Source organism: Leptidea sinapis, chromosome 24, assembly GCF_905404315.1.
Source record: "Leptidea sinapis chromosome 24, ilLepSina1.1, whole genome shotgun sequence".
Lineage (NCBI taxonomy): Eukaryota > Metazoa > Arthropoda > Insecta > Lepidoptera > Pieridae > Leptidea > Leptidea sinapis.
In genome coordinates, this window is record NC_066288.1 from 5,076,406 (window position 1) to 5,104,093 (window position 27,688).

At 36.6% G+C, this 27,688-nt stretch overlaps 1 protein-coding gene across 3 annotated transcripts in view; it reads left to right on the forward strand.

Moving 5' to 3' along the window:
* Window positions 1–1,605: 1,605 nt before the first annotated feature.
* Window positions 1,606–27,688, forward strand: part of LOC126971605 (carotenoid isomerooxygenase-like) — a 32,070-nt gene continuing 5,987 nt past the window's right edge. Inside the window, exons 1-10 of one of the 3 annotated variants that reach the window (XM_050817953.1) lie at window positions 1,606–1,649; window positions 4,071–4,175; window positions 5,868–5,979; window positions 6,869–7,015; window positions 10,340–10,450; window positions 12,190–12,287; window positions 14,363–14,443; window positions 15,890–15,970; window positions 21,391–21,515; window positions 27,236–27,412. In XM_050817953.1, the coding sequence (XP_050673910.1) occupies window positions 4,073–4,175; window positions 5,868–5,979; window positions 6,869–7,015; window positions 10,340–10,450; window positions 12,190–12,287; window positions 14,363–14,443; window positions 15,890–15,970; window positions 21,391–21,515; window positions 27,236–27,412 (1,035 nt within the window). In that variant the 5' untranslated portion in view covers window positions 1,606–1,649; window positions 4,071–4,072. Of the gene's footprint in view, window positions 1,650–4,070; window positions 4,176–5,867; window positions 5,980–6,868; window positions 7,016–8,136; window positions 8,414–10,339; window positions 10,451–12,189; window positions 12,288–14,362; window positions 14,444–15,889; window positions 15,971–21,390; window positions 21,516–27,235; window positions 27,413–27,688 lie in introns of those variants that run through there. The other 2 variants (XM_050817954.1, XM_050817955.1) reach the window with 2 other exon arrangements.

A 27,688-nucleotide genomic window follows, 5' to 3' on the forward strand; every position in this document is an offset into this window, starting at 1 on the left:
GTAGAGTTCCTTAAATACCTTGGCTATATCTTGACCAGCGACGACACCATAGAGCTAGATTTCTCCAACCACATTAACACTGGCTGGATAAAGTGGAGGGAGCTGACAGTTGTGCTGTGTGACTCTACCAAGCCCATACAAATAAAAGGAAAGGTTTACAAATCTGCCATAAGACCAGCCCTAATGACCGGCCAGCTGGCCGCTCAAAAAGCATCAGAAGCACCAGATGCATGTCACCGAAATGAAAAAGCTCAGACAGGCAGAATGAGCACATCAGCGGCACTTTTACAGTAAGGCCAATCCCAGAAGAGCTGTTGGAGACATGATTGATGTACGGGTATGTCAGGAGACCAAAAGATCATATGACCGTGCTTGATATTAACACCGGACCAAGAAGACAAGGAAGACCCTGATTAACATGGCAATCAGTCATAAACGAAGATCTGCAAACAGCCCAAATAGACCCGCAATTAATGACAGAAACTTCTGACAAATATTGATCAGGAGAGCTGACCCCAAATAAAATGGGAAAGGGCGAGAATAATGAAAGAATTTTGCTGGGAAATTGTAATGTACTCAATACGGAAGGTAAGTGAAAATGCCTCAGCTATGGATGCAGTAACGGATTAGGCTTACGTGGGCCCCAAGCAAATTCTTTCAATGATCTATATATATATTGGAAATAGTCAGTTACCGAGTGTCTGAAGTAGGTTGTCTCAGTAGAAAAAGTTGTAAAGTTTCACATTTTTGCCACAGCAAGAAATTCAATATCTTATAAGTTTCTCTCAAAAAATTATGCTCAGACAAAGATGAGTAACACATGCAGGGCCGCCTATTGCGCGAGGCCCGTAGCAATCGCTACACTTGCTATATGGCTAATCCGGTACTGTATGGATGTACCCATTTATTGTTCTTAAGACCTACTGCATAACAGAAATTATGCAGGACCACATTTTAAGATCTTCTCAGGCATATATCATTACTCTTTATTCGTATTTCAAAATACTTATATTATAAACAGATAAACTATGTGACTTTGTGTGGTTGTAAGGGGGTAATCTCTAGATCTGGTTGTACGAAAACGGTTCTTGCAATCGCTGCTTAACGATGAGAGATATAATACAATTGTTTCGTATATTATAAGCAATGAAACACGAACTATAAATATATTTACACTCGTAAATACAAAATACTAACAATACTGCGAATAACAGCTATATTTTTTTCATAAACTAAAGGTTTTGACCATCCTTTTTAAAGTATTTTCCTTCTTTTTCTATTCATTTAATATGTAAAGTGAAATGACTATGTAGCAGTTTGAAACAATTTTTGAAGAAGTATAGACTTCTTAAGGCGCGTTATGAAAAAATTATGAGAGTGAAATTATAAGATGCGCGCGCATCACTTTAACACAGGGTGAAGTTCCTAAAATTTTCTTACGTTTGCGTCATTCGTTATTTTGAAATCTTGAACCTCTCGATCGAGTAGTGTTTGACCACCAAATTTTATACGGACCCCTCTACTGCTATTTACGTGACGCTCTTGGCTGTTATATTTCTTTATATCAATCACCTGCAAGACATTCGATGTACTTTTAATTGTACATAAGTGTATTGCTTTGGTGTTTTTTTTAATTATAGTTTAACAAGGTAGGACTATTTATACTATATTAATAACGAAATTTATTTATTAAGTGAACTCAATTTTAAGAAGTGGGTGAAAGTTTTAGCTTAGACATTAAGAGGAGTTAGCGTTTTAAATATTGAATTAGTGTTCCCAATGACGTTATGTATAGAACGTAATGGAGTGTCCCATATAAAGTGCGAACAACTTCCATAAACACTTGCCACATTCTTGTAATGCCTCTGGAACATTTCTATGAATAAATTCAGCGCCTGGCATTTAAATTATTGTAAAGTATAGAGGAGAAAATTTTGACTAAGTTTAGGATAAAAAAAACAGTATATAAGTGCAACATACATAGAAAAACCTACATGACACAAGGCTAGTGGGGAAGATGTTCTACTTACTAGCGGCCGCGCGCTACAAGGCTAGTAGGGAAGCCCGAGAATAAGAAATACTCTTCCTCAATCGGTGTCAATCGCTCTCTCCCTTGAACAAAAACCTCCTCCTCTTCTTGAACAAAACGTCCCCCAATTTCGTGACGTTCTATTAAGTTTCATTCGTAAAAAATTTACCCTCATGCGCCTAAGGAAGTTTCACTTCAAAATTTTAACAAAGTAAATAGTAAGGTAATATAATGCTGTCAATATGTTAATTATCCCGAATGCTATTTGAGGGGTCGCGAGTTACGCAATGCTTACTGATTCTTCGCAGTTAAACTCATATCATTCCACTGCACTGGTTACCATAAGGTTTCGATCACCCCTCGGTGTCAAAGCTAAGACTGATGTAGATTTCAGACAGAAAACTGTTCAGATCTGTTTTTGAAGTTATACTTCTTTAGACGCGTTATGAAAAAATGATGAAATTAGAAGATGCGCGTGCATCACTGTTACAGAAAAGTAAAAACAGGTTGAAGTTAGTTCCTAAAATTTTCTGACGTTCGCGTCATTCGTTATTATTTTTTTTGGTTTCTTCGTCCATTATTAGGACAGGCAAAGGTTTCAAGCCCATTTTCTCAGCCATTCTTTCTATAAACGGAGAACAGCACGAGGAATAAATCATTTTAATGATTTTTGCTTCGATATGCCAAAGAAGTAAAAGTTCTTGCGTGCGTACATAAGTAAACACACACACTTCTTTTAAGTCGAGCAGTAAGACAACAGCTCTTGTCCATTCGATCCCCAAAAAGGCGGCAGCGGATATCCATCTCACAACACACCAATTGCCATAATCTGCTAGCGGATAAGAACTGCTACGTCTGAGTCTAGGCATGTCTAAAGTATAGCCAGACCAGATGATCAATGATCTACAGAACTTGGTTGTGACTTGTCATTAAGATGGTGACACAAATTGACGGCAGCTATCGAAAACTAGCGAGAGAGACGACTTAGCAGTTAGTCTGAATAGGGATGGACTTTGATCAAGTATGGTACAAAATGTTTCTCACGAAACTTTAATAATGTGTCCTCTACCGCATTTATCACGGGGAGTGTTCCGAAGAGCTGTTTCACCTAATTCCTGCCGGCGAATTCAACCTTCGCACGACACACCACAAGTTAGGATATCATTCCCACCCCATGTGTGGCAGTCCTCCACAGTGCGGTTTTCAAGGATCTTTCTTCCACGTACTATAAAGCTGTGGAATAAACTTCCTTGTGCGGTGTTTCCGGGACGATACGACATACCTTCAAAAAAAGCGCGTACACCTTCCTGAAAGGCCGGCAACGCTCCTGGGATTCCTCTGGTGTTGCAAGAGAATGTGATTACTTATTAGGTGGTGATTACTTATCACCAGGTTACGCTCGTTTGTCATCCTTTTCCAAAAAAAAAATATTTCAACTTCCCGAGAGATTCGAGGTCACAAAATTCATCACCGGGCACAGAATATAGGGTGTTGTCGACAGTTGCTGCTCAAATCCTAAGCCCGTGAATGCTGGTGCACTATTTCCTGTCCTGTCCTCCACCATTTCTTCTGCAATGATATGTTTGATGCCTCTAAACTGCATCGCTATGCTTACGATAGTGTTCGAGATGCTTATACAATAGCCATACAGGTGAATTCTTAGGAAATCTTCGAACAGCACTGGAAAAAAATTAAAAACCCGTCATTTTAGTTTCAATTATTACCAAAGTTTAACAGAACATATGGCACGACAACGCCCATTTGGGCGTAGTATTAGTTGCCGCACTTTGCGACTACGCCTGCGGTGTCTAGTTAGAGCGTAGCGGAGACCAATCTTTAATCTAAGAGTTTATAGTATACTTTGTCTCTGTGTTGTGTCGCTTTTTCGTTTCAAAGAGCTTTGAATCAAAATTACAACACACACAACATAAAAGAAACAAAATCTTATTGTTTTTGCTTTCAACGACACTGCTGACGATGCATGCTTAGAACTTATAATTGCCAAAGAGTAAAATAATGATAATGTTGGGCTATTTTTCAGCGATGACCGAGTGCAAGAAAAAATTATATCCTGAATGTGATGGGAAAATATGGTTGCGCACCTGTGAGGAGGAAATTGAAAAACCCATTTCTGGACGTGTCACAGGTTTGCTTAACTAAATGTCTTATTGAGAATGTATTTTTTTATGAAAATACGGGAGGAGACGAGCAGGACGTTCAGATGATGGTAATTGATACGCCCTGCCCATTACAATTCAGTGCCGCTCAGGATTATTGAAACATAATATGTTAAGTCTCATTTGCCCAGTAATTCCACTAGCTACAGCGCCTTTCATACCGAAACACAATAATGTTTACACATTACTGCTTCACGGCAAAAATACTCGACGTTGTGGTACCCATAATCTATCCGCCATCCTGTTCAAAGGAGCCTCCAACTGGTAAAATTATTTTTTCATGGAAATTTGTGACGGAACTATTAGCCTGTCCACCTGTTCTTAAGCAGCATCGTCTCTTGATTAAAATGACAATATGATCTTAATCATATAGCTCAGATTAATTTATTATGGCTTACTTTAAAAAAAATGTACTTAATGATTCCTGTGAATGACTCTTCAGTATTGACTGCACTTCGGCAGTCAAATAAGGCAAGTGTTTTTATAAGTACACAAACATCTTACAATAATTGTTCTCTTATGCAATCGTTCATTATTATAACAGGTACGTTAAAATATAATAATAGAATCGTGGGATTGTTAATCGAATGATTAAATGTTTTATTGTCAACTAGCTGACCCGACAGACGTTGTTCTGTAGATAATAAGAAAATGCTGTTTTATTGGCTGGAATTTGCCAATAATATTTCAAAACATCAAGAATTATTTCGTAAAAAATGCTCCCTGTTGTTATAATGAAATTGTTTCACAGCGGAACTGTCAAACCGTGTATCACTAAATTCTCTCATAGATAATACGTCCATTCAAAACAAATATTGGAAATAAAAATAATTATGGGTCCCAAATCGAAATAAAAACTATCCTATCTCTCAAGTTTGACCAAACTGCACTCCATGAAGTAATCCCCATTTAAATCCCTTCATTGGTTTAGGAGTCCATCGCGGACAAACAACGTGTCACGTAATTTTTATATATTAAGATAAACAGCTTCTTCAGATATATATCAAGATAAACAGCTTCAGTGTGATTAATTAAAGATTTAATTGTATCTGCGTTTTAATAGATAAATTTATTACACATTACAGTAATTATACTTTTCTTAAAGAAAAATACTTTTAAACTAAACATGTCACATATATAACATGTGAAGGAGCAAGTGAATATTGAACATTAAAAAAATCCACTTCGTTATATTTAACATTTTCATAAGTGTCTGTTTTGTCTTGAACGATTCCCATGAAATTTTGACTGCATATATGGTAGGTCTATTTTTCATCCCCCTAAATGTTAAGGGTGGTCCACTAGATTTTTTTTTTTATTTTTTTTTTATTTATTTGATTATGAATCAGCATTGTATTCCTGGGCATAGTTAAAGTTAAAAAGTGAAACATCAAGTCCATATACAAAAATATTTATTTGAAACTTTTGACAGATCGCTATATATTTAAGATTAACCATAGCCTTAACCGACGAAGATTGGAAGGTTACGGCTAACAGTTAAAGTTATGACGTCACCTAAAAATTGTCAAATGGTGCAATAATTTTTTTGCTTAACCAGTACTTTAACGTTTGTTTGTTATTGCTAAAGTTAGTATGTGCAAACCAGCCTTATTGATATATGTCCTCAAAATTGTTGCTGTTTGAAAATCAGTTTTTTCCAGGGGAAATACCTCTTTGGCTCCGCGGTACACTACTGCGCAATGGGCCTGGTTCTGAAAAGGTAGGCTCAATGCACTTCGAGCACTTGTTCGACTTCTCTGCGCTTCTACACAGGTTTGACGTTTTTTCACAATATTTTTGGTTCACCAATTAAGACAAGCACATACACAATAACTATAAATAATAGTTATTGCATAAATTTTTGATGTTGATGAGAATAGGCAATCGTTATATGAAATGAAATTTATTTGCAAGAAACATTGTAGTGGATATGTTAACATAATATTATTTGTAATAATAATAATAATAACTTTATTTCCCAAACATTACAATAATTAATAATAGTATTACAAGTTAAAAATGTTTCTAAATTATAATATTAATTATTTACATATAATACAGGGAGCAAAGACAGCTAAACTAGTATGAATTGTGTTTCAGCTGTCAGTCCAATATGTTTCGTCAATTGACATGCAAAATATGATATTGAAACATGTCGGATTTCACAATTCTATCATGAATAGTAATTAAATTAAAATATAAGATGTAAATAATTTGATAATTCATTTAGTATACAAATGACTTAAGTTTTCTTTAGTGTTAATTCGCCTCTACACGTCCTGAGGATGCCTCGTATAGAGGCGAAACACGTGTCGAATTGTTTTAAAAACAAATATTGGCGGAATTAACACTAAATAAAACTTAAGTCATTTGTATAATTATGGATTTCCGCAAAGTAACGCCTAATTCAATAAATTTTCTTAATTCATTTAGTACCTATGTATAATGTCAACAAATTTTATATCACAAAATGTATATAATTAACATATATTATTATCAAATAGACTAGTTCATAAAAATAATTCATTTTGTATTGAAAATTTCATTTAAACTAATAATAATTAAAAATTAATTAAAGTTAACGAAACTATGTAAAAGATACTTACTTGAATTTGTATAGTGACTGATTTTTTGATAAAATATATATTATAAATTTTACCAGGTTTGCGATACAAGACGGCCAAGTAACGTATCAATGTCGTTTTCTGCGAACAAATGCGTTTAAGGGAAATAAGGCAGCGAATCGTATTGTGTTCACGGAGTTTGCAACGAAAGCGGTGCCTGATCCCTGTCAAACGATTTTTAGCAGGTATGTGGTAATTATCAACATTTCAGCCGAGAAACGTCCACTGCTTGACAATGGCTTCCCCCAAAGAATCCATGACGATCGGTCCTGCGTTAATATATGCGATAATAAGTCAGTGTGTCTAGGCAGCAAAACATTGTCAGTTTAAGTCTTATTAGTCCTGTAATTTCGCTACGGCCGCGGCGCCCTTTAAAAATTTAGTAAATTTATAAATCTGAAAAGAAACTATATATTACGATGCGGATACACGCACTAGCTACACGTGTATGTAAATAAAAAAATATATATAAAATGCATGAATAATATAATATTATATAGATAAAATAAATCCATTAAGATACCCACCCTCACTACAATCGAAGTATTTTGCTCTTGCAAAAATATCTTTTTGTAGTTATTCTTAAAAGATTCCTTTGAGCTAAAATTTCGAAACGGTGGTGGCAGGTGGCAGGTGGCTATTCCAACACTTCGTGGCTGCGTAGCGAAAGCTACCACGAAATGCGGATGTGTGTAAGAGGGTATATTTAAGGCGAAGAGTAAGCAGAAAACACGCAAACATGGTATTTTTAGACAAGTTTTGTGGTGAAAGTATAGCATTTCGAGCTATGAACACTACTAAATCCTGTTAGACATATCCTTAAGTCTTATTTGTAGGTTGCTAATGTTGCTAGTGGTAACTATAACCAACAGGTTATAGTTACCACTGTTGAGCCTTTTTGAACTATCACTTTTCTTTGAAGTTAAACAAGTTTTTTGGCATGGCGTGACGCATTTTTTTGGTACTTCTCTCAGAAAAGTTATTCTTATAGCTTGTACTTTTTTTGTAGTGAATAACGAGGATTGTAAGCATATAAACTGTTTTCCACCCAAGAATTTTGAAAATATTGGCTTTGTTACATAGATGGCGGGCCGGCAGCCGTGAACTCATATCGCTCAAGGTCGCTGGCATTTAGTGTCGCTGTTTAGGCCAAATATGCCTAAAGGGTTTTTATAAATAGTGAAACAGTCACCGCATTAATTAATTAATTTATTAATGAATTAAATATTGTGGGTGCACAAAGAGTTGCACTAATTCCTTCTCTTTCCTACCTGCACCCTATCCCTCCCACTTACGGAGTAGCGCGAGCGCAGCGGATCGATGCGTTCCGCGAGGAGAATTTACTTAGTTAGTATTGAATGAGTATTGAACTTGTATTGAGCAAATATTGAACTTGTCAACGCGCGCCGTGATAACTCATTAATCGTCCCCTTACGTGTAATCTCGTGATCAAGTGTCTTGTGATCCCTTGTTTCATCATTATCGAATTCGGGAAGAAAGAGTGGCCACTCAAAGAAAACGTCTACAAAATAAAGAGGGAAATTCGCGACCCGGCACGTGGTGGAAGAATCGCTGCTGCTCTGGTAAGTCCTCCTGTCTTATTTCCTTACACCGGCTTCCTAATTAAAATTTTCATCTAGATCCAGCGCATACAGTCGCCTTAAAGAGTCGTGCGTAGCGCGAGTATTATGTGAAATGTTAGCATCACTTCACCATTTTAACTTTTTAAATAGATAAATAGAGATTTCGTTCTTTATGATACCGAATAGTAAAGTAGCAAAGTGCAATTTCCGACTCCCCATTTTTAATAATGACTCTCTATTCAAATAAGGAGTAACGTGGTCTCGCCGCGGGATGGAGAAACAATATCGTCATTACCTACTCCTTCACTTAATAAATGACGCTGCTGTGCCACATGAGAAAATCAAACAGGCTGTGGACGTAACAGGCAAAAATAATAAACCTTCGAAAATTATTGGCAAAATATATATAACCTCAATAGCACAAATCGGTAACAAGGAAAAGATTTTATAGGAAAGGATGGTCTTTGTATTTATTTGGTGATAGTCGTCAGATAAAGTCTTAATACGGATTATCTTTAAATTCAGTGTTATTTATGTGAGGGGAAGCCGAGGTCCACTATACACCCGAGTACTCAACACTTGTAGTACCACAATCTAGGACTAATCTAGGTCAAAACGCAACTATTTCTAGGCTCTGTAGGTAATATAACTCACTGGCCAAATCGCAGAACATTGAGTTATTCATTCTGCTTGCTCAATATAAAAAGATAATACTTAATTTACTACATGTAACTTAGAAACCTTGTTTTCATATTTTCATTTTTATTTTAAATTATATATTACAATATTTTTAGATTTTAGTTTATAAATTGTTAAAACTACTGTCCTATAAGCGTAATAAAAATTATGAATGCTGTGGTAGCTTATAAGTGAATAAACTCTTATCTATTTTATTATTATATTTTAAGTTTGAGCATGTAAAGAGTGTAATTTGTTAGTTGCCCAAATATATAAATAAACACTTTAAATTAATTCTACCATCTCCTTGTCGTACAGTGGTTGATTTAAAAATCTTACTTACAAACATCATAATTAAATTAATATTTTTTATAAGGAATGACGAGCCATGCAAGTGATACAAGTGTCCCAGTCTACCACAATTTAGTGCCAATCAGTAGTTTTAGAACCTGCGCATCTCAAATTAAATTGAACTTATACTGTAAATTCTTTTACTATTATACTATCTATGATAAATTAAATAAAATAAAATAAGCCTTTATTGCTGTTCATAAATATTATAAATGATACTTAACTACATATAAACTTAAATCTAAATTATATGTTATGTTAAACAAATTGTCTTTTGACAAAGGCCTTCTCTAAAGATTACCACGCCTCTCTGTCTTTCGCTATTTGGATCTATTTAGGCCCAGCTACTCTTTTTACTTCATCTTCCCAGCGTTTAGTTTGTCGCCCTTTTTTTCTACTACCATCTCTTGGATACCAGTCGGTTATTATTTTTGTCCATTTTTCTTGTTTTTCTCTTAACATATGCCCTATCCATCGCTATTTTAGTGTTCTGCATATTTATTTTGCTTCTTTGAATTTAGTCATACTTTTTATATCTTTCAATTTTACTTTATCTTCTTTTAACTCTGATTACGCTTCTTTCTACTATACTATCTATAGTGGACTGTAAATAAAACTTCGATCTATTTTTTCTATCTGTACAATGAGGCTGTGGATTATGAGCAGCGCAAGCGATCAGGGATAGAACACGATACTTCCGTCCTCCGTGGTCGATCTCTTGAATGCCTGATTCTACTAAAAACCGGTTAACCTATCGCTTGAACCGCGCACCGTCCACGTCCAATCGATTAAAATATTTTAATTTCGATGTAATTTTTACAATTAGATAGGATGCAAATTATAGTTGTCGTACACATATAGAAACGATCTATTTATTAATATCTGTATATATTTCAGGGTGGCTTCACTATTCAATCCTGGGGAGTCATTTTCTGATAACGCCATGATATCGGTCTACCCTTTTGGAGATGAAATATACGCCTTTACTGAAGTACCTGTGATCCATAGGTAAATATGGTTAACACTAGAGGACTGTAGACAAACACGGGAGAGACTTCCTACCATTAATGCTATTATGGCAAATCGCCTTATTAGCTCAATAGAATTCAGCTTAGACAGATAACGGCGGCCCTAACTGGGCACGGTCCTTATAATAAACACCTATTTATTAGGGGCATAACTGACCCTGTGCAGGGCCTGCATGGAGGCAGAGGAAACAGCTGCACATGTACTTCTGCATTGTCCAGGTGTAGCAACTTACCGGGCTCAACAACTTGGTAACACTCTCGGAAGTTTTTAGGAAGGAGAGGAGCTTGCTAAGGTTTCTGGAGGAATTGGGGTGGCAGGAATAACAAATATATTCCACACGCAAAATAGGCGCGCAGCCGCCAAATTCCGGAAGTTAGCCCGATTATACCATACCATACAATAGTTAAATATCTAATTAAGTGTTAATAAGGTCGAAATATATGAGTAAGCATATAGCAGAGAGTTTCTTGCCACTTCCCCTCAAGAAAACTCATCTTTTCCGAAGCAGTGATACAATGGAAGTCTTTGATATTCATAAGTGTCATTTCTTGAGCTTCATTAATAAATAACTTTTGAGTTTTAGGTTTAAGTTCAAGTGTGTTCAGAAGAGCGGTTAAACCTGATTCTCGCCGTGGATTGGCAGCATGATACACAGATAATTAAAAACTATTTTCTAATTAATATTATTATCTAATAAAACTTACCAATAATCCTGTTATTGGTAAGTTTTAATAATATTAATTATTATGAATAATTTATTTTTTTATTATTAATAATTTATTTTTTTATAATATTAATAAAACTTACCAATAATCCTGTTATTGGTAAGTTGACGTATTCCCATTAGGATGTGATGGGAGATGGGAGGAGTGACTTATTTGCGATAATTCTAACCCCTATATGCATACTGCAAAAGTGAACCATTTTTGGATTATCTGGTTTTTTAACTTAATAAAAAATAAGTCAAAATTGCAACATAAAAAAAATTGAAATAATTATCCTCTCCTAAAATGCACAATAAATAACTAGGAAATTATTTCAGAGAAACTGAAAAAAAAAATAAAGGAAGCAGACTGAAATTAGTGTTCGAAATAAGCTTAAATACTTGCTTAAAATTTCCATAAAATTAATTAAAAACAAAACCCAATGCAAATAAAACAAAAATTAATAAATTTACATAATAAATAATAATTAAGACATTTTGTAATTTAGCCAAATTAAAGTTCTTGCTCGAAATAAGTTCCTTTTTGCTATTCATTGTAGAAGAGCTAAGAAAATATGGTATGCTAAGGAAATATAAAATAATCTGCAACCCAAGTTTCATAATGTGTGTAGTTGTTTTTCAGGCATTTTATGAAAAAAATATTGAAATATTATTGTTTTATCTCTCGCATTTTTAAATTTGGACTGATAATTATTGTATTAAAATTGATAGATAACTAATGTCTAATTGTTTTTATAAATCAGAAAGAAAAAGAGATATTTAAATTTTGACTTATTATGAAAAAAGCTAAAACCCTGAAAAGTCAAAAATGGTTCACTTTACACGTTATGCATATGGGGGTTAAAATTATCGTAAATAGTCACCCCTATCACCTTCTAACGGGAATATGTTGAATTACCAATAACCGTGCCCACTCTCCTGCAACACCACGGGAATCTAGCGGTACCGGCTTTTCGGGAATGACAGGAGACATGACAATCCTTTTTTTTTTCAGAGTTGATCAGACCACCTTGGACACGACAGAAAGAAAGAATCTGTACAACAGCATCGCGATAGTCAACCATACTTCACATCCACATGTTATGCCTAACGGTAACTATATATTATATACATATATGTAAGAGATTTCTACCTATATATTGACATCAACACGATATCTCTTGAACCACAAGGCGTAGAGACTTGAAATATTTTGGTAGAAATATTCCTTTCGCCGAGTATAGGTCAGCTAACGTTCTTAGCTCAGCTCAGGTCAGCTAAGAACGGATTTTTCGAAATTCCACCCGTAAGATTTTTTTTATTATGAACAGAACAACGACTTTCGGGTCAGGAAGTTATTAATATTACTCAATTACAAATAGAACTTAACATTTAAAATATATATTAATTCTATACGCGAGGCTTAACAGTTATAGCAACTGTGCAAAAAGCCTAATAGACTAAATACATGGTCGGATTTGTTCCGGCCGAACCACCGAACTCGGTCCGGTACCGGGCCAAATTTGATGGTATGTACATCGCACACAATTATTATTAATATCGTCCGCACCGTACATAATATAACGATATGCGAAACGCCCACAAGAGACCGTCCGACGGTCCGGTCGTATCAAGTCGGACCATGTGTTTAGACTATAAACAATCACACAGAATAAAGAGTATAGTAGAGTTTCTTGTTAATGTTAACACTTTATATTTATGTTTAGCATTGTAATTTTTACCTCTATAAGTCTTCTCTATAGTAATAATATAATATTAAAATTGTGATTGTATGACTTGTTTGATAAAAATAAAATAAAATTAATAAAAATAAAATGACGTTATGACGTCCAACGTGGTCAGTTATAGTCTAAACACACGATCGGATATGGTCCTGCCGAACCATCGGACGCGGTCCGGTACTAGATCATATCCGATGGTTTGTCGAATTGTTGCACAAAATTATTTTTATTACCGTCCGGACCGCACCGAGTACGACGGCCCACTAATTGGTGCGAGGCGTCCGATGGTCTGGCCGTACCAAATCCGACCATGTCTTTAGGCTATAACAAGAGTTAACATGTAGATTAAAAAGAACCGAAATGTCATAGTATTTCTGATGTTATGTAGAAAAGTCGTACTGTAGTTTGAAGAACAACCTAATTCAGACACGACAGAAAATTTAGAAAAAAATCACGGGTTGCACTCCGGGAGTGCTGACAGAAGTGAACTTGAACGTTAACGTTGTGCATTTTTGAATATTTTGGAATGGTTAGGGAAAAATTTAGCATGAATTGCTTCATTTATCAGTATACAAATTCTAAAGATTTAATTTAATACACCTCTTATGTAAACCTTTAATATCAATAAAGTACTATGATTTGTATATGCTACCTATTGATAGGTTTGAATTCGGTGCCAAGCCACATGAGTAAATAAAACGGTACAGAGAGTAAAATTTATACAACCACGCGCAATGATCGCACTACTACATTGATCCGGGACATGTGTGAGTGTCCACTGGCCGCATGTTGCGTTCAGTTATACGGAATATTAAAAACTTAAACTTTTCGAAAAGAAATTTATTTAGAACTAGAAAATATAATTGAAATGTATGAGTGGCTCAGGATTCGGAAGAAGACTGACTGCCTTTATATTTTATTAGGTGACGACTTGATCTTAAAGTGCTGACGCTAATGTTATGTCTGCATTAAAGCATACATAATTATGTGCATATATAACAGTACGCGGCTAGAGTGGATTCATATGGAATTCCTATTCACAAATAAAATCCAGAAAAAATATGTGTGCATGGCCCTACTAAACATCTTATATTTATGTCTCTTCTTCTTAGTCGGACACTCTTGTCAGAGTGGTCGTGGTTGCGCTGACGAGGTACATGGTGGAGTGTTCGGTGGGTCAACATTTTTTCTGAGGGTAGATCTCCTGGCGATGTGCTTCCATTTCTGACGGTTAGAGGCGTTGCGAGTACACTGGACTATGGTGGACACAGTAGCCTTTGTGATGGCGTCTAACCAGCGGGTTGGCGATCGACCGCGTGCTCTCTTGCCTTCCACCTGGCCCTGAACTACCAGTCTCTCCATCGAGTTCTCATTTCTAGAGACGTGACCACCAATTTATGTCTATTGAATGAATTAAAATTAAATATTGATGTTTTTCCCTTCCAGGCGATGTTTACAATTTGGGAATGGCAGTGCCAAAGGGTCGATTACGCCACGTCTTGGTTAAATTTCCATTTGATAAAGAAGGTAATATTCTGCACAAGTTAACGTAACTTTTAAGAAAAGATTTCTAATAGATCAAATTCTAGTTATATCCACACTATTTTAAGTAGCGTATGGCTTAGCAAAATACAGGAGTCAACATTATCCATATAAACGTAAGGTTTCTTAAACAGAATAAAGTAAGATTCAATAGTACAAGATAGGAAAAATTGTATTAAAATAATAACTGAATAGAGAGAAGAAAGGGGCTTTAAACAAAATAAGACTAATATTAAAGGAAAAATTATTCGGTTGACATTCAGTAGTCAGTTGGATCTCCTGAAGCGCTTACCAAGGCTCTGCTCCTCCGTGGCATGCTGCATCTAATTAGTTGTTATGGCCTGTGGAATCATGCTACATGTCCAAGAAAGATAACGAAATGGATCGTCCTCCATGTTCAAATTTTAAGGAAGCTGTTCATATGCCATTCTTCCGAGCAAAGCCCAGGCGTGCTTAATGGGATTAATGTCTCAAAACTGTCCAGTATAAGATTGCGATGTTATTTTTGTGGAAAATGTTCATCATCCAACCTGCAGCATGTATTCGGGCATTTACTTGCATGGAGATAAAATCCTCCCCTATGTGAATTCTGTGTGAAACAATCATAAGCTTAAACACATCGCTGCGGTTGCCCCGTAACAAAACGACGTCAGTTCTCCTGCTTAAGCAAATTCCGGCCCAAGCAATGATTGTTCTGCCGTGATAGGGTTACACGTACTCTTCTTGTAACAGGGTTAAAACCAAACCGGGATGCATCTGAAATAAGACACGAGGCCGCTAATTGTGGATACGTGCCCACTGTAACAACCGAACGCGATGTGGCAACACTGAAGAGCAATGGCCCGCAATGGTTTACGAGAGACCAACTTCGAGAAGTCAGATTGACAGTTTAAGTACCCAGTTACTTATGTGGCTTAAGTAAAGTTATCTGGTCTTGCGATCGCAGCCTCTCCACGACTTGCCACCTGGTTGTTTTTAGCTGCCGTCTGGCAATGTTTTGTAGTTACCAAACATCTGACTGGATGTAGTTTGGCCGTGTTCCTAGGGAGCCAATAATGGCAACCTTTGGCTCAACAGCAACTACAACTTCATGTTGTGTACGCCCGGCTTCAAACATGCCCACAGTACGTAAATTAATGCCTAACAAATCAATATTTAATTTTAATAAAAAAAATATGTACTTAATACGTTAGTATCCATCCCTAATAGTAAAACTAAATGACTATCAGAATAAAATCTGTTCGGAAATGAAAATATAAACAAAAGTTAATTGCAAGCTAGGAACATACTCCCAACATAAAGGCCGGCAACGCATCTCATGACCCCTTGTGTTGCGGATGTCGTAACACAGATAAAGACGTTGCCTGCCTTTTCTTAAACAGTACCGTGTAAGTAAGGCCTAATATAATTTCAATATTTATAACATTCTAGGTGATATGTTTGCTAAAGCAGAAGTTGTGGGTTCCTTCGCATCACGCTGGTGGCTGCACCCGTCCTACATGCACTCATTTGGTAAATTTCATAATCCCTACTTATAATCTTAATATATATAAATTACGTGACACGTTGTTTGTCCCAGATGGACTCCTAAACTAATGAACGGATTTTAATGGGGATTACTTCATGGAGTGCAGTGTGGTCCAACTTGAGAAATAGGATAGTTTCTATTTCGATTTGGGACCCATAATTATTTTTATTTTCAATATTTGTTTTGTATGGACATATTTTCTATGAGAGAATTTAGTGACGCACGGTTTGACAGTTCTGCTTTGAAACAATTTCATTGTAGCAACAGGGAGCATATTTTACGAAATAGTTCTTGATGTGAAATATTATTTGCAAATTCCTATAAAACAGTATTTTTTTTTATTATCTTCAGAACAAAGTCTGTCGGGGCAGCTAGTTCTTATGTATAAAATTCTCATGTCCCGGTGTTTGTTACCAAACTCCTCCGAAACGGCTAAAACAATTTGTTTGAACATTTGTGTGTATATCGGGTAGGTCTGAGAATCGGCCAACATCTATTTTTCATACCCCTAAATGATAAGGGTAACCCACCCCTAATTATATTTTTTTATTTTTTTTGACAATTTTTTTTATTTTTATTTTATTAAGATTCAGCAATAAAAAATACACACAACTTCAATTTTCACCCGTCTACGATCACAGAGTCACGCAATAGAGATGCAAGATGGCAATCGAATATAATAAATATTGTAGTACGATAAATTTTATGGACGATATATTTGGTAGGTCTGAGCATTGGTCATCGTCTATTTTTTTAGTTTTAATTATTGAATTTATTTATTACTTTATATGGCAATACAACGTTTGCTGGGTGAGCTAGCATTATTATAATTGTGAAAGTAAGTTTTTTTGTTATGCTTTCACCGACGCAACGGTGGATTTACACTAGGGGCAGTTGGGGCACGTGCCCAGGGCGGCGAATTTTTTAGAGCGGCAAAATTTTGAAAGAGAAAATTTTTTTTTTTTATTGTTTTTCAAGATTGCTCAATATTAATTAATGAATTCTGTTAATTAATAAATTTTGGTTTAATTGATAATTAAATAAATTTAATTTATCCATTATTTGTAAATAAGTAAAAAATATAAAACAACAGTTTCTAGAAAGAGAAAGAGAAAATGACATGCTGATGAATCGCGGGATAGAGCTGTACAACTGTCAGGTCGGGACCATTTTACAGTTAATTACTTAACAAAACTTAATTGCGCAAAATATGTGCAGCTCTTGAAAAAAAATCAGGAAAAGTTGTCAGTTATCACTAAATTTGGCCACTTGGATAATAGAGAAATTCGTAAAAGAGCTGAACGTTTAAGAAATGTTTATTCTTCAGATCTCGAGTCCTCATTAGATGATGAATTTGTGCACTTCCATGCTTATTGCACTGAAAAAGTGATGGATAAGAATTTGCCTTCTGATCTTTTGAAATTGTTGCATATTTAAACGACTTGTACACTGAGTATTCAAACGTGGAAATCGCCTATCTAATATTTATGACATTAGCTTTTACAAACTGTAGCGAAGAAAGATCGTTTTTATGTTTGAAGAGAGTTAAAAACTTCTTACGTTCTACAATGACTGCTAATAGACTTTAGTTGTTCTATGCATATTTGAGGAAAAATCTTATCCAAAATTTAAAGCCAAATTAAAAAAGCACTGTCACTCACAATAGATAGATTGTTACGTTAGAACATAGCATGTTTTTAATTTATTATTGTTTAACTTTAAAGTCACCGTAACTATAAAACTATCCAATTTATGTTTTTTTTATATTTATTTAGAATCATTGTTCTCATGTAAGTGAACATTTGTTCTTTTTGAGAAATAAACTCTTTGAACCTATCGAATCCGACGTACTTCAACGTTTAGATTGCGAAGATTTAATCGACCAATTCGCAATTCAAAAATTAAGACGTGTTTGCCTGTGAAAAAATTGATGTAAAATAATTTTGAGTCACCCTTAGTGCCACATTTATAATTGTTAGAAAAAAAACAAATATTGATTCATGTTTTTAGAATATATTATATATAATATATTATAAAGTTTCTGCAATAAATTAGTTATTTTAGTTTTGAAATATTAAGTCTTTAAACTATAAGTTTAAGTAAAATTCCAGTCCTGGAGCGAATTTTTTTTTCGGTGCCCAGGTGCGGCATTAAGTTTAAATCCGGCCCTGCTTTCACGCCTAAACCACCGAACCGATTTTGATAAAATTTAGTACAGAGATAGACTAGAGCTTGAAGAAGGACATAGGCTACGTTTTATTGCAAAATAAATAAATTGAAATAGGGGATGGCAGTTTATATGGGAATTCGTCATTATCGAAGATAAAACCATGAAACTTTGTATTTAGGCAATTGGGAATATTATATAAACATTTGTTTAAGCATTATTGAATCTTTAATATACTCCATGTATATCAAAGATTAAAATAGATGAAATAAGAGATTAAAGTTCACAGGGAAATACTATTAAAGAGACTGTCCACAGTGACAAGGGATATCCGCTGTATCATAGAAGAGCGCTGCCAGCAGCGGAAAGAGCAGTTTTTATGTGTATTATTTAAAAATTATCGTAAAAAATATAAAATTGCCCAAAGAAACTATTCAACGCGGACGAAGTCGCGTGTAATCGCTAGTATAATAATAATAAAACTTGTGTGCGCTTGAGCTAACACGACAGAAGTGAAAACTTCACCGGTAATAAAATTAAGTATTTTTTTTGTTCTTAATTCAGAAAGTAGGTAAGTAATAAAATTAGATATTCAAGGTTATTGGTAATTGGACATATTCCCGTTAGGAGGTAGTATGCAAAAGCGAAACATTTTTGATTTATCAGGTTCTTTTTTTTCATAAAGTCAAAATGCAACATCAAAATATATTTATTTAAAAAAAAAAGTATCCATGTAAATCTAATTTATTCTTCTGTTTTATAAAAACGATTAAATATTGGCTATTTACAAGTATTAAAACAATAATTATGGATTCAAATTAAAAAATGTGAGACGAAAAATGATATTATGTCAATATTTTTTTAATTCCTTTCACGAAAATGCGTCAAATAAAAAAAAACGTTACGAAACTTGACTTGCAGATTATTTTAAAAAAACAACTGTTTTCTTTTTCCATATAACAGCCTAGCGAAACTCTCTAAGAAAAAGCGGTTCACTCGATTGTTAGAAACGTGCAGACATTGATAGATTGACGTCTATAATCTTGTAAAAAAATGTAGATAGCCGATATCCTCTACGCTAAAAGCAACTGTTCGCTTTCAAACTTACCCAGATTATACCTGGTCGTTTATTGTAATTACTATTTCAAACTTAAATCAATTCTCACTGCACGTTTCATACTAAACTAAAATTCAATTTTTACTTAGGCAGTCCCGCTTCTTAATAATAATAATAATAATATATTGACACACTTTTTACACAAATTATCTTGCCCCAAGTTAAGCATATATAGCCTGTGTTATGGGTTACAAGACAATGATATATTTAATACAATATACTTACTTAAACATACATAAATTTATATAAACATACATAAATACATTTAAACATCCATGAATCGGAAACAAACATCCATATCTATCATATAAATGTTTATTCGTATGCTTCTTATTACATATTATTTACATCCTCTTTGTATATAACGCTGAAAATTGTGCCGCAAAAAACCGTGTGTAGAGAAAAGCCTGGGTAATAATCCTAATGAGTGCCGGGAATTTTCCTTTCGGCGTATCGTGCTGCTGCCTCGTTTGTTGTAATTTGTATTTGTAGAAAATTCATAACATTTTTTATTGTATGGAAAAAGAGGACAATCTTGCGTATGGGTTACCTGGTGATCACCGCCACCCACATTCTCTTGCATCACCAGAGGAATCACAGGAGCGTTACCGGAAGGATTACGCGCTTTTTTGAAGGTACCCATATCGTATCGTCCCGGAAACAATACACAATAAATTTTTAAACTATGTTTTTGTTTTAAATCTGTTTCTATTTATTCATCTATTATATTTTATCCACATAGTTGGAATACCAATCCGCAATGCCTAACGCCCATGAGCGGTAGGTTGTACTCGTATACTTTGCATCACGTGAGGCTCTTGTCTCTTTCCTTTCTCTTATAATATAATCTTTTTTCTCTTGTTATTTATATTTATCGTGACGCCACCAAATGATCCAGTGAAAGACCAAAGGCTTTCAAAGCAGCAAACATAAAACATAAAACAAACATAAAACAGTTCGTATTTTTCATCACGTTCTGTTTTTAATATATAATATCATATATGAGAGTTGAACAAAGCAAACAGAATTTTATAACGAGGCGGTACTCCAACGGTTAGCTCAGTTGCTTAGAGCACCGGTACGGAACGCCGGAGGTCGTGGGTTCGAATCCCGCATCGTTCATAAAATTTTGTTTTTCAAATTTTATATGTGTATTAATCCTAGAAGTGAGGGTAATCACTTAAAAAAAATAACATATTGTTTAGATTTACAAGAGCGACATCTCAAGTTAATTTCCTAATATGCAAATATTGGGGTTGAGCAGGTTATAAACTGTAAAGTAGATCCTGTAGATGAAGCCACAACCTGAGAGTTGAACAAAGCAAACAGAATTTTATAACGAGGCGGTACTCGAACGGTTAGCTCAGTTGGTTAGAGCACCGGCACGGAACGCCGGTGGTCGTGGGTTCGAATCCCGCATCGTTCATAAAATTTTGTTTTTCAAATTTTATTTGTGTAATATCATATATACTTACAATGTCATCGTAACATGTCACCTAAATGTTACCAATACACCATTTCGGCCTAACAAATAAACTTGGTATAAGTTATAACTGAGAATAAACCAAGACTATGCAAAGTGTTTAAGCTGAGTCCCCACTAGGAACATTTGTCGTGCGACATGTGTCCCCGGAGACATCGTCTTGTCTCCATCCACATCAGTTCAGTCGAACCTATCATGTCTCCGAAAGAGATAGTGTTGTACAGTGCGGCTTATATAATTATGAATGTATCAAAAACAAAAAAGAAGCGAATATGGTGGATTAAACAGTACTTGCGAAACAAAACAAGTGTATTTAGTGAGTACTTAGCGTTGTAGACGGCTGTGCAACAAGGAACGAATTCGACAATTTCGCGGCGATGTCAGCTTTACAAATAGATATTTTAATTATGATTGGTTTATTCGGACGTATAACGCTTCCCGCGTTTATTTGTAAGGCTGCCTGACATTCAAAAAACCTAAGAATCATCACTGTCAGTTTTGTCATTGATATAGTGAAAATTTTGCGTTTTCTTGGTTTATTCTGTGGTATAATTTTCTACCAAGTTTATATTTATAAGGCCGTTTATTTTTAAATTCATAATGATTAATGTTAATACCTTTTTTATCGTTACTCCAGGTATTACAGAGAATTACTTCGTTATAGTGGAACAACCTATGACTATTTCACTCAATAAAATGGTTATAAACCAACTGACAAATCAGCCTATGGTGTCAAGCTTGCAATGGTTCGGTGATTGTGAGGTACTTGTTTTTACATTACTTTGAAGATCATAAGGTCACATGGTCAGTTCAGCACCCGATCCGCACCGCATTGCCAAGGGCGCTTACTATTTTTATAGATGAAGTTGTAACGATATTAAATTGTATTTCACTACATTAATTTGGTGCTCTAATTTTTCTTTGCCACTTTACTTTTTTTATGAAAATACGGGACGAGATGAGCAGAACATTCAGCTGATGGAAGTATACGCCCTGTCCATTACATTGTCTTGTATAATGCAGTGCCGCTGAGGATTCTTGAAAAATCCAAAATTTCTGAGCGGTACTACAATTGCGCTCGTCACCTAGAGACATAAGGTGTATTCTCATTTGCCCAGTAATTTCAATGGGTACGGCGCCCTTCACACCCAAACACAATAATGCTTACTGCTTCACGGCAGAAATAGATGCCGTTGTAGTACCCATAGTCTAGCTGGTATCCTGTGCAAAGGAGGCTCCCACTGGTGCATGTATTGTTATTATATCAATTGGCTGCTCTAATTCTTCTATGCCACTTTACTTGTTCTGTCCGCTATGCTATGCATCGCTAGGAGCACGGTAATGTCACGGCCCTGTGAAGGTATCGAAGTCGTAAGTACGCGCGCCGGCCACATCGACGGGGCTATCCAGTAAGAACTCACGAAGGAGCAGTGGCACGAGTTTTGTTCGTCACCTACGTCACCGATCCGACCGGTCTTTTAAAAATGGAGTAATATAAATAAAGCAAAGCATATTAAAGGTCATTGCGATCCAAATCTAATGTTTAAGCTTCCTGAAAACGCAAAAACAAACTAATTTAAAGTTATTAATAATAATTAATAGTCTCTCTTGATTTAAAATTATTTAAACATAAATTTTATTAGGAACTTCTTTATGTAAATTGCACTTTAATCAGATCAATCGATTGTAACACTGAACCCCGTATCTGGGGTACTCTGTTACAGGGTAAGGGGCACAATGTTACAACATCAAAATAGTATAAAATTAAAAATAAGAGAAGAAATCTAACAAATATTAAATATCCTTATAATATTTGCCCTGTGCTTCCCCGGTGCGTAAAAAGAATAGGGTAGTCCCAGGCCCAAGGGTGTCGTAAGAGGCGACTACGGGCTTATTGAAAATGGGAGAGTCATGCTACCGTCTTTTGACGTCAGCACAATCGGGCCAGACTCGTCCGGGTTACATACCAAACTCGCACAGAATACCGGCGTGAAGTAGCGGCCTAGTGCCGCTATGTTTCGCATAGGTTAGTGTCGAGGACCGGAGGCCATTCCTAGATTTAGAGGACCGCGTCCGCATCTATGCGTGTGTCTACAGGTCCCATAGTGGTAACGCAGAAACCGATCATCTCATGGGCTGCGTACAAGCGGCAATTGACGACGTGCTTTCTCAGATCCCCTCCGCTGAAATCGTAGTCTTGGGTGATTTCAACGGGCACAAAGCCGAATGGCTTGGATCACGTACCACAGACTACGCAGGGCGATCTGTGCATAATTTTGCATTGGCGTATAGTCTCTCCCAATTGGTTGAGTCGCCAACGCGGCTCCCGGATGTCGATAGCCACATGCCGTCCTTATTGGATCTTCTGCTGACAACACATCCCGATAGTTACCAGGTCTCTGTCGACGCCCCTCACGGAACGTCCGACCATTGCCTGGTCAGGAGTTTAGTGACCATCCGACGCCAACGTCGCAGACCACCAGCGACCCGCCCGTTTGGCACTACAAGTCAGCAGATTGGGATAGGATGGGTAGTATTTTTGCATCCTACCCTTGGGGCAAGGTTTGTTTCCCTTCGGATGATCCTAGTGCCTGCGCCGTTGCAGTAGCTGATGTGATACTGCAAGGCATGGATATTTTTATCCCAAGCTCTGTAGTACCGATCAGTGGCAGATCATAGCCCTGGTTCGATGCGTCAGTTAAAGCAGCATCTGACTGCAAAAAACAGGCGTATCGAACTTGGGTTGCGGCGCTGGGCACAAGGGATCCAAACTGCAAATTTCTTACGAGGAAATATAACCGTGCCTTCAGATTTTTTTAAGTGGCAAATCGCCCGTGCGAAGTCTAAGCACGTCGTCAAAATTAGCGAGCAGCTTTCCAGTTACCCGACCGGAACACGCAAGTTCTGGTCTTTGTCGAAAGCTGCTCTTGGTAACTTCAACCAGCCATCCATGCCGCCGTTGCACATGAGGAATGACACCCTGGCCCATACGGCAAAAGAGAAAGCCGAGTTCCTGTGCGCACTTTTCGCCTCCAACTCAACTCTTGACGACAATGGAAAAACACCGATGACCATCCCCCGGTGTCAGAGCTCTATGCCTGAAGTACAGTTCAGACAGAAAACTGTTAGGCGAGCTCTGTTTTCGTTGGACGTCAGGATGTCGAGCGGGCCGGATGGCATTTCTCCAATCGTGCTCAGAACGTGGACCCCTGAGTTGACGCCGGTGCTAACGCGTTTATTCCGGCACTCTTATTCCAAAGGCGTAGTCCCTGACTCATGGGAGTCAGCCCTTGTCCATCCAAACCAAAAAAAGGAGAAAGTTCGGAACGGCGAACTACAGGCCTATTGCTATTACCTCCCTGCTCTCCAAAACCATGGAGAGCATAATTAGCCGCCAGCTTTTAGTATACCTAAAGGGTCACCAGTTGATCAACGACCGACAGTACGGCTTTCGCCATGGATGGTCGGCAGGTGATCTTCTGGTGTACCTAACACATAGATGGGCGGCGGCTATTGAAAGCAAGGGGGAAGGCCTGGCAGTTAGCCTGGATATAGTGAAGGCCTTTGATCGTGTATGGCACAAGGCGCTCCTCTCAAAACTTCCATCATTTGGGCTTCCCGAGAGCTTATGCAAGTGGACCTCCAGCTTCCCCACTGGGCGCAGCATTCAAGTCGTTGTCGACGGTTTTTGCTCGAATTCTAAGCCCGTGAACGCTGGAATGCCCCAAGTCTGTGTGCTATCTCCCACTCTGTTTCTGCTGCATATCAATGATATGTTGTACCTCCTCCAACATACATTGCTATGCAGACGACAGCACTGGTGATGCCGTATACACGGGCCATGCAGGTCTCTCTCTCTTCTCTTGTGTCTTCTATCGAGTCTTCTCTCGAGAAGGTCGCGGAATGGGGTAAATTGAACCTTGTCCAATTTAACCCCCAGAAGACTCAAGTTTGCGCGTTTACCACTAAAAAAAAACCCATTTGTCGTATCACCGCTCTTCGATAACACTTCCCTTAAAGCCTCGCCTAGTATCGGAATACTGGGTCTCGAAATCTCGAGCGATTGCCAATTCCGTGGCCATCTGGAGGGCAAAGCCAAATTGGCTTGGAAGAAGCTGGGCGTCATCAATAGAGCACGGCAATACTTCAAGCCAGCCCACATTCTAGCGCTCTACAGGTCCGGCCACACTTGGAGTATTGCTCTCATCTCTGGTCTGGCGCACCCCAGTATCAGCTCGATCCATTTGACCGCGTGCAACGCAGAGCAGCTCGAATTGTCGGGGACCCAGTGCTCTGTGAACGGCTGGATCACTTGGCGTTGCGTAGAGACGTCGCTTCATTGTGTGTCTTCTACCGCATTTATCACGGGGAGTGTTCCGAAGAGCTGCTTAACCTGATTCCCGCCGCCGAATTCCACCTTCGCACGACACACCACAAGTTAGGATATCATCCCCACCATCTGGATGTGTGGCGGTCCTCCACAGTGCGGTTTTCAAGGGGCTTTCTTCCACGTACCTCAAAGCTGTGGAATGAGCTTCCTTGTGCGGTGTTTCCGGGACGATACGACATGGGTACCTTCAAAAAAAGCGCGTACACCTTCCTTAAAGGCCGGCAACGCTCTTGTGATTCCTTTGGTGTTGCAAGAGAATGTGGGCGGCGGTGATCACTTAACACCAGGTGACCCTTACGCTCCTATGTCCTGCTTTTCCAAAAAAATATTTGGTAATGTATAGAAATCGGCCTGTCGGTTGTTTTTTTCGTTGCAACGTTTACAAGAGGAAGAAAAATCATAGTAGTCATCATAATATGAAAAAAGAAATGAGTGTCAACTTTTCCACTTTTACAATAGCTGACTTCATATTCATTTTTTTCAATACTTTTCAGTAATTTTCAAATTTTTCCAGTTTTCAAGGAAATTCTTTATTTTGTGTTATATACTTTTGTTTACTTTTCCGAAGTTTTTGTTTTCTCTTTTCAAGGCTTTTTCTCCAATTTCTTGTTTAATCGGTGTATCAGTTGGAACGGCGGCAATTCTCTCTTTCTACCACGGTTAGATTAGCGTATCGGTTAAGCTTTTGGATAAGCTAGACATCCTATATGAGAAACTAGAGTTTCATTTGAAAAAGATTTAAATGCCGGTTCATTACAGTTTTCTGTTACAAATAGTGCTGAAATTTTAAATAGCAAAAAGGTTAGTCGACATCACAGGAGACTGGAAAGCTGGCAGCTACCTCGGACTTAGAATTAATCTAGCTATTCAAAGGAGGAACGCTGCCAGTATCTTCAGATCCTTGCCTAAAGGGACTCCTTTATATATTTTAGTTATCATATTATGTTTTAGTTTTCATATTTAGATTCTGCTTAAATTTGTAATGATTAATATAATATATACCTACCTAATTAATTGTTTGTTACATTAAAAACAATAAATTTAGACTATTTATTTTTTTGTAATTGAAATTAAATATTATATTTATGCAAATAAATATAATAGTGCTTCTTCAGGTTGGACATCCATCTGAAACCTTCTTTTGTTAGCAAACTTGGGCTTAAAGATTCAGAACGTTTGTTTGATTCTTGTCTATCGAGAGAAGATATTTTCAGATATGTTTACAAAAATCTACATAACAAGTCCCTTAAAAATGAAACATTATGTACATGATAGCTTACTTCAGTAATTTTATCGCTTTAAGGCGAAGAGTAAGCAGAAAACACGCAATCATGGTGTTTTTAGACAAGTTTTGTGGTGAAAGTATAGCATTTCGAGCTATGAACACTCCTTAATCCTGTTACACATATCCTTAAGTCTTATTTGTAGGTTACCAATGCTTGCTGTTGGTTATAGTTAACACTGCCGAGCCTTTTTGAACTACCACTTTTCTTTGAAGTTAAACAAGTTTTTTGGCATGACGTGACGCACTTTTTTGGTACTTCTCTCAGAAAAGTTATTCTTATAGCTTGTACTTTTTTGTATAGATTCATTTATTCAGATTAGTAGTGAATAACGAGGATTGTAAGCATATAAACTGTTTTCCACGCAAGAATTTTGAAAATATTGGCTTTGTTACATTGATGGCGGGCCGGCAGCCGTGAACTCATATCGCTCAAGGTCGCTGGCATTTAGTGTCGCCTTAATAATATTATTGACTCACGAATAGTTTCACTTTTCATTTTTATATAACTGCCTAGACGAATAAATACACTTTAGACTTTAGATAAATGTGTTAAATATGTAAATTTATAAAATAATTAGTTAATTCAAGAAAAATTTAAGTAGTCTTGTGAATAGGTGATGATACATACCTCATAATTCATTGGTAGCGATCTGTTTTTGTTTTTTTTATTTATAAGTTCATCACTTTGATTCCTATAGGGAAGTGCAAGCTAGTATTAATAATCCTCTAAGAAAATATTTCTTAAGAGACAAATTAATAACGTACAGATAATTATACTAGTATTAAAATACAAATATTTCTTTACAGACACACATAGTACTGATTAGCCGAAACACCGGTGAAGAAGTAAAACGATTTAGGACGGAAAACCTATTCTACTTACACGTAATCAATTCCTTTGAACACAATGGAAAATTGACGATCGACATTTGTGCGTATAAAGATGCGAAGGCCTTGGAGGGCATGTATGTAGATGCTTTAAAGGTATGCTTGACTAAAATTAGTTTCCTTCAATTGTTGTGCTCATATAGGTACCGATATTATGTATACATATAATAAATATGTTGCTACAGTTAACGTTCCGAAATCAGCAGTGCACCAGGCCACTAGATTTTTATATTTTAATGAAATATTTTTTCATTACTCATACTCGAAAATTAATGTTGTTTTGATCTAATTATTGGGTGGAAAATGCTGCTTCCCTCCATAGAGAGGGAAAAACTCATACAAATTACTTCCCACCTAAGGGCCGGAATGAAC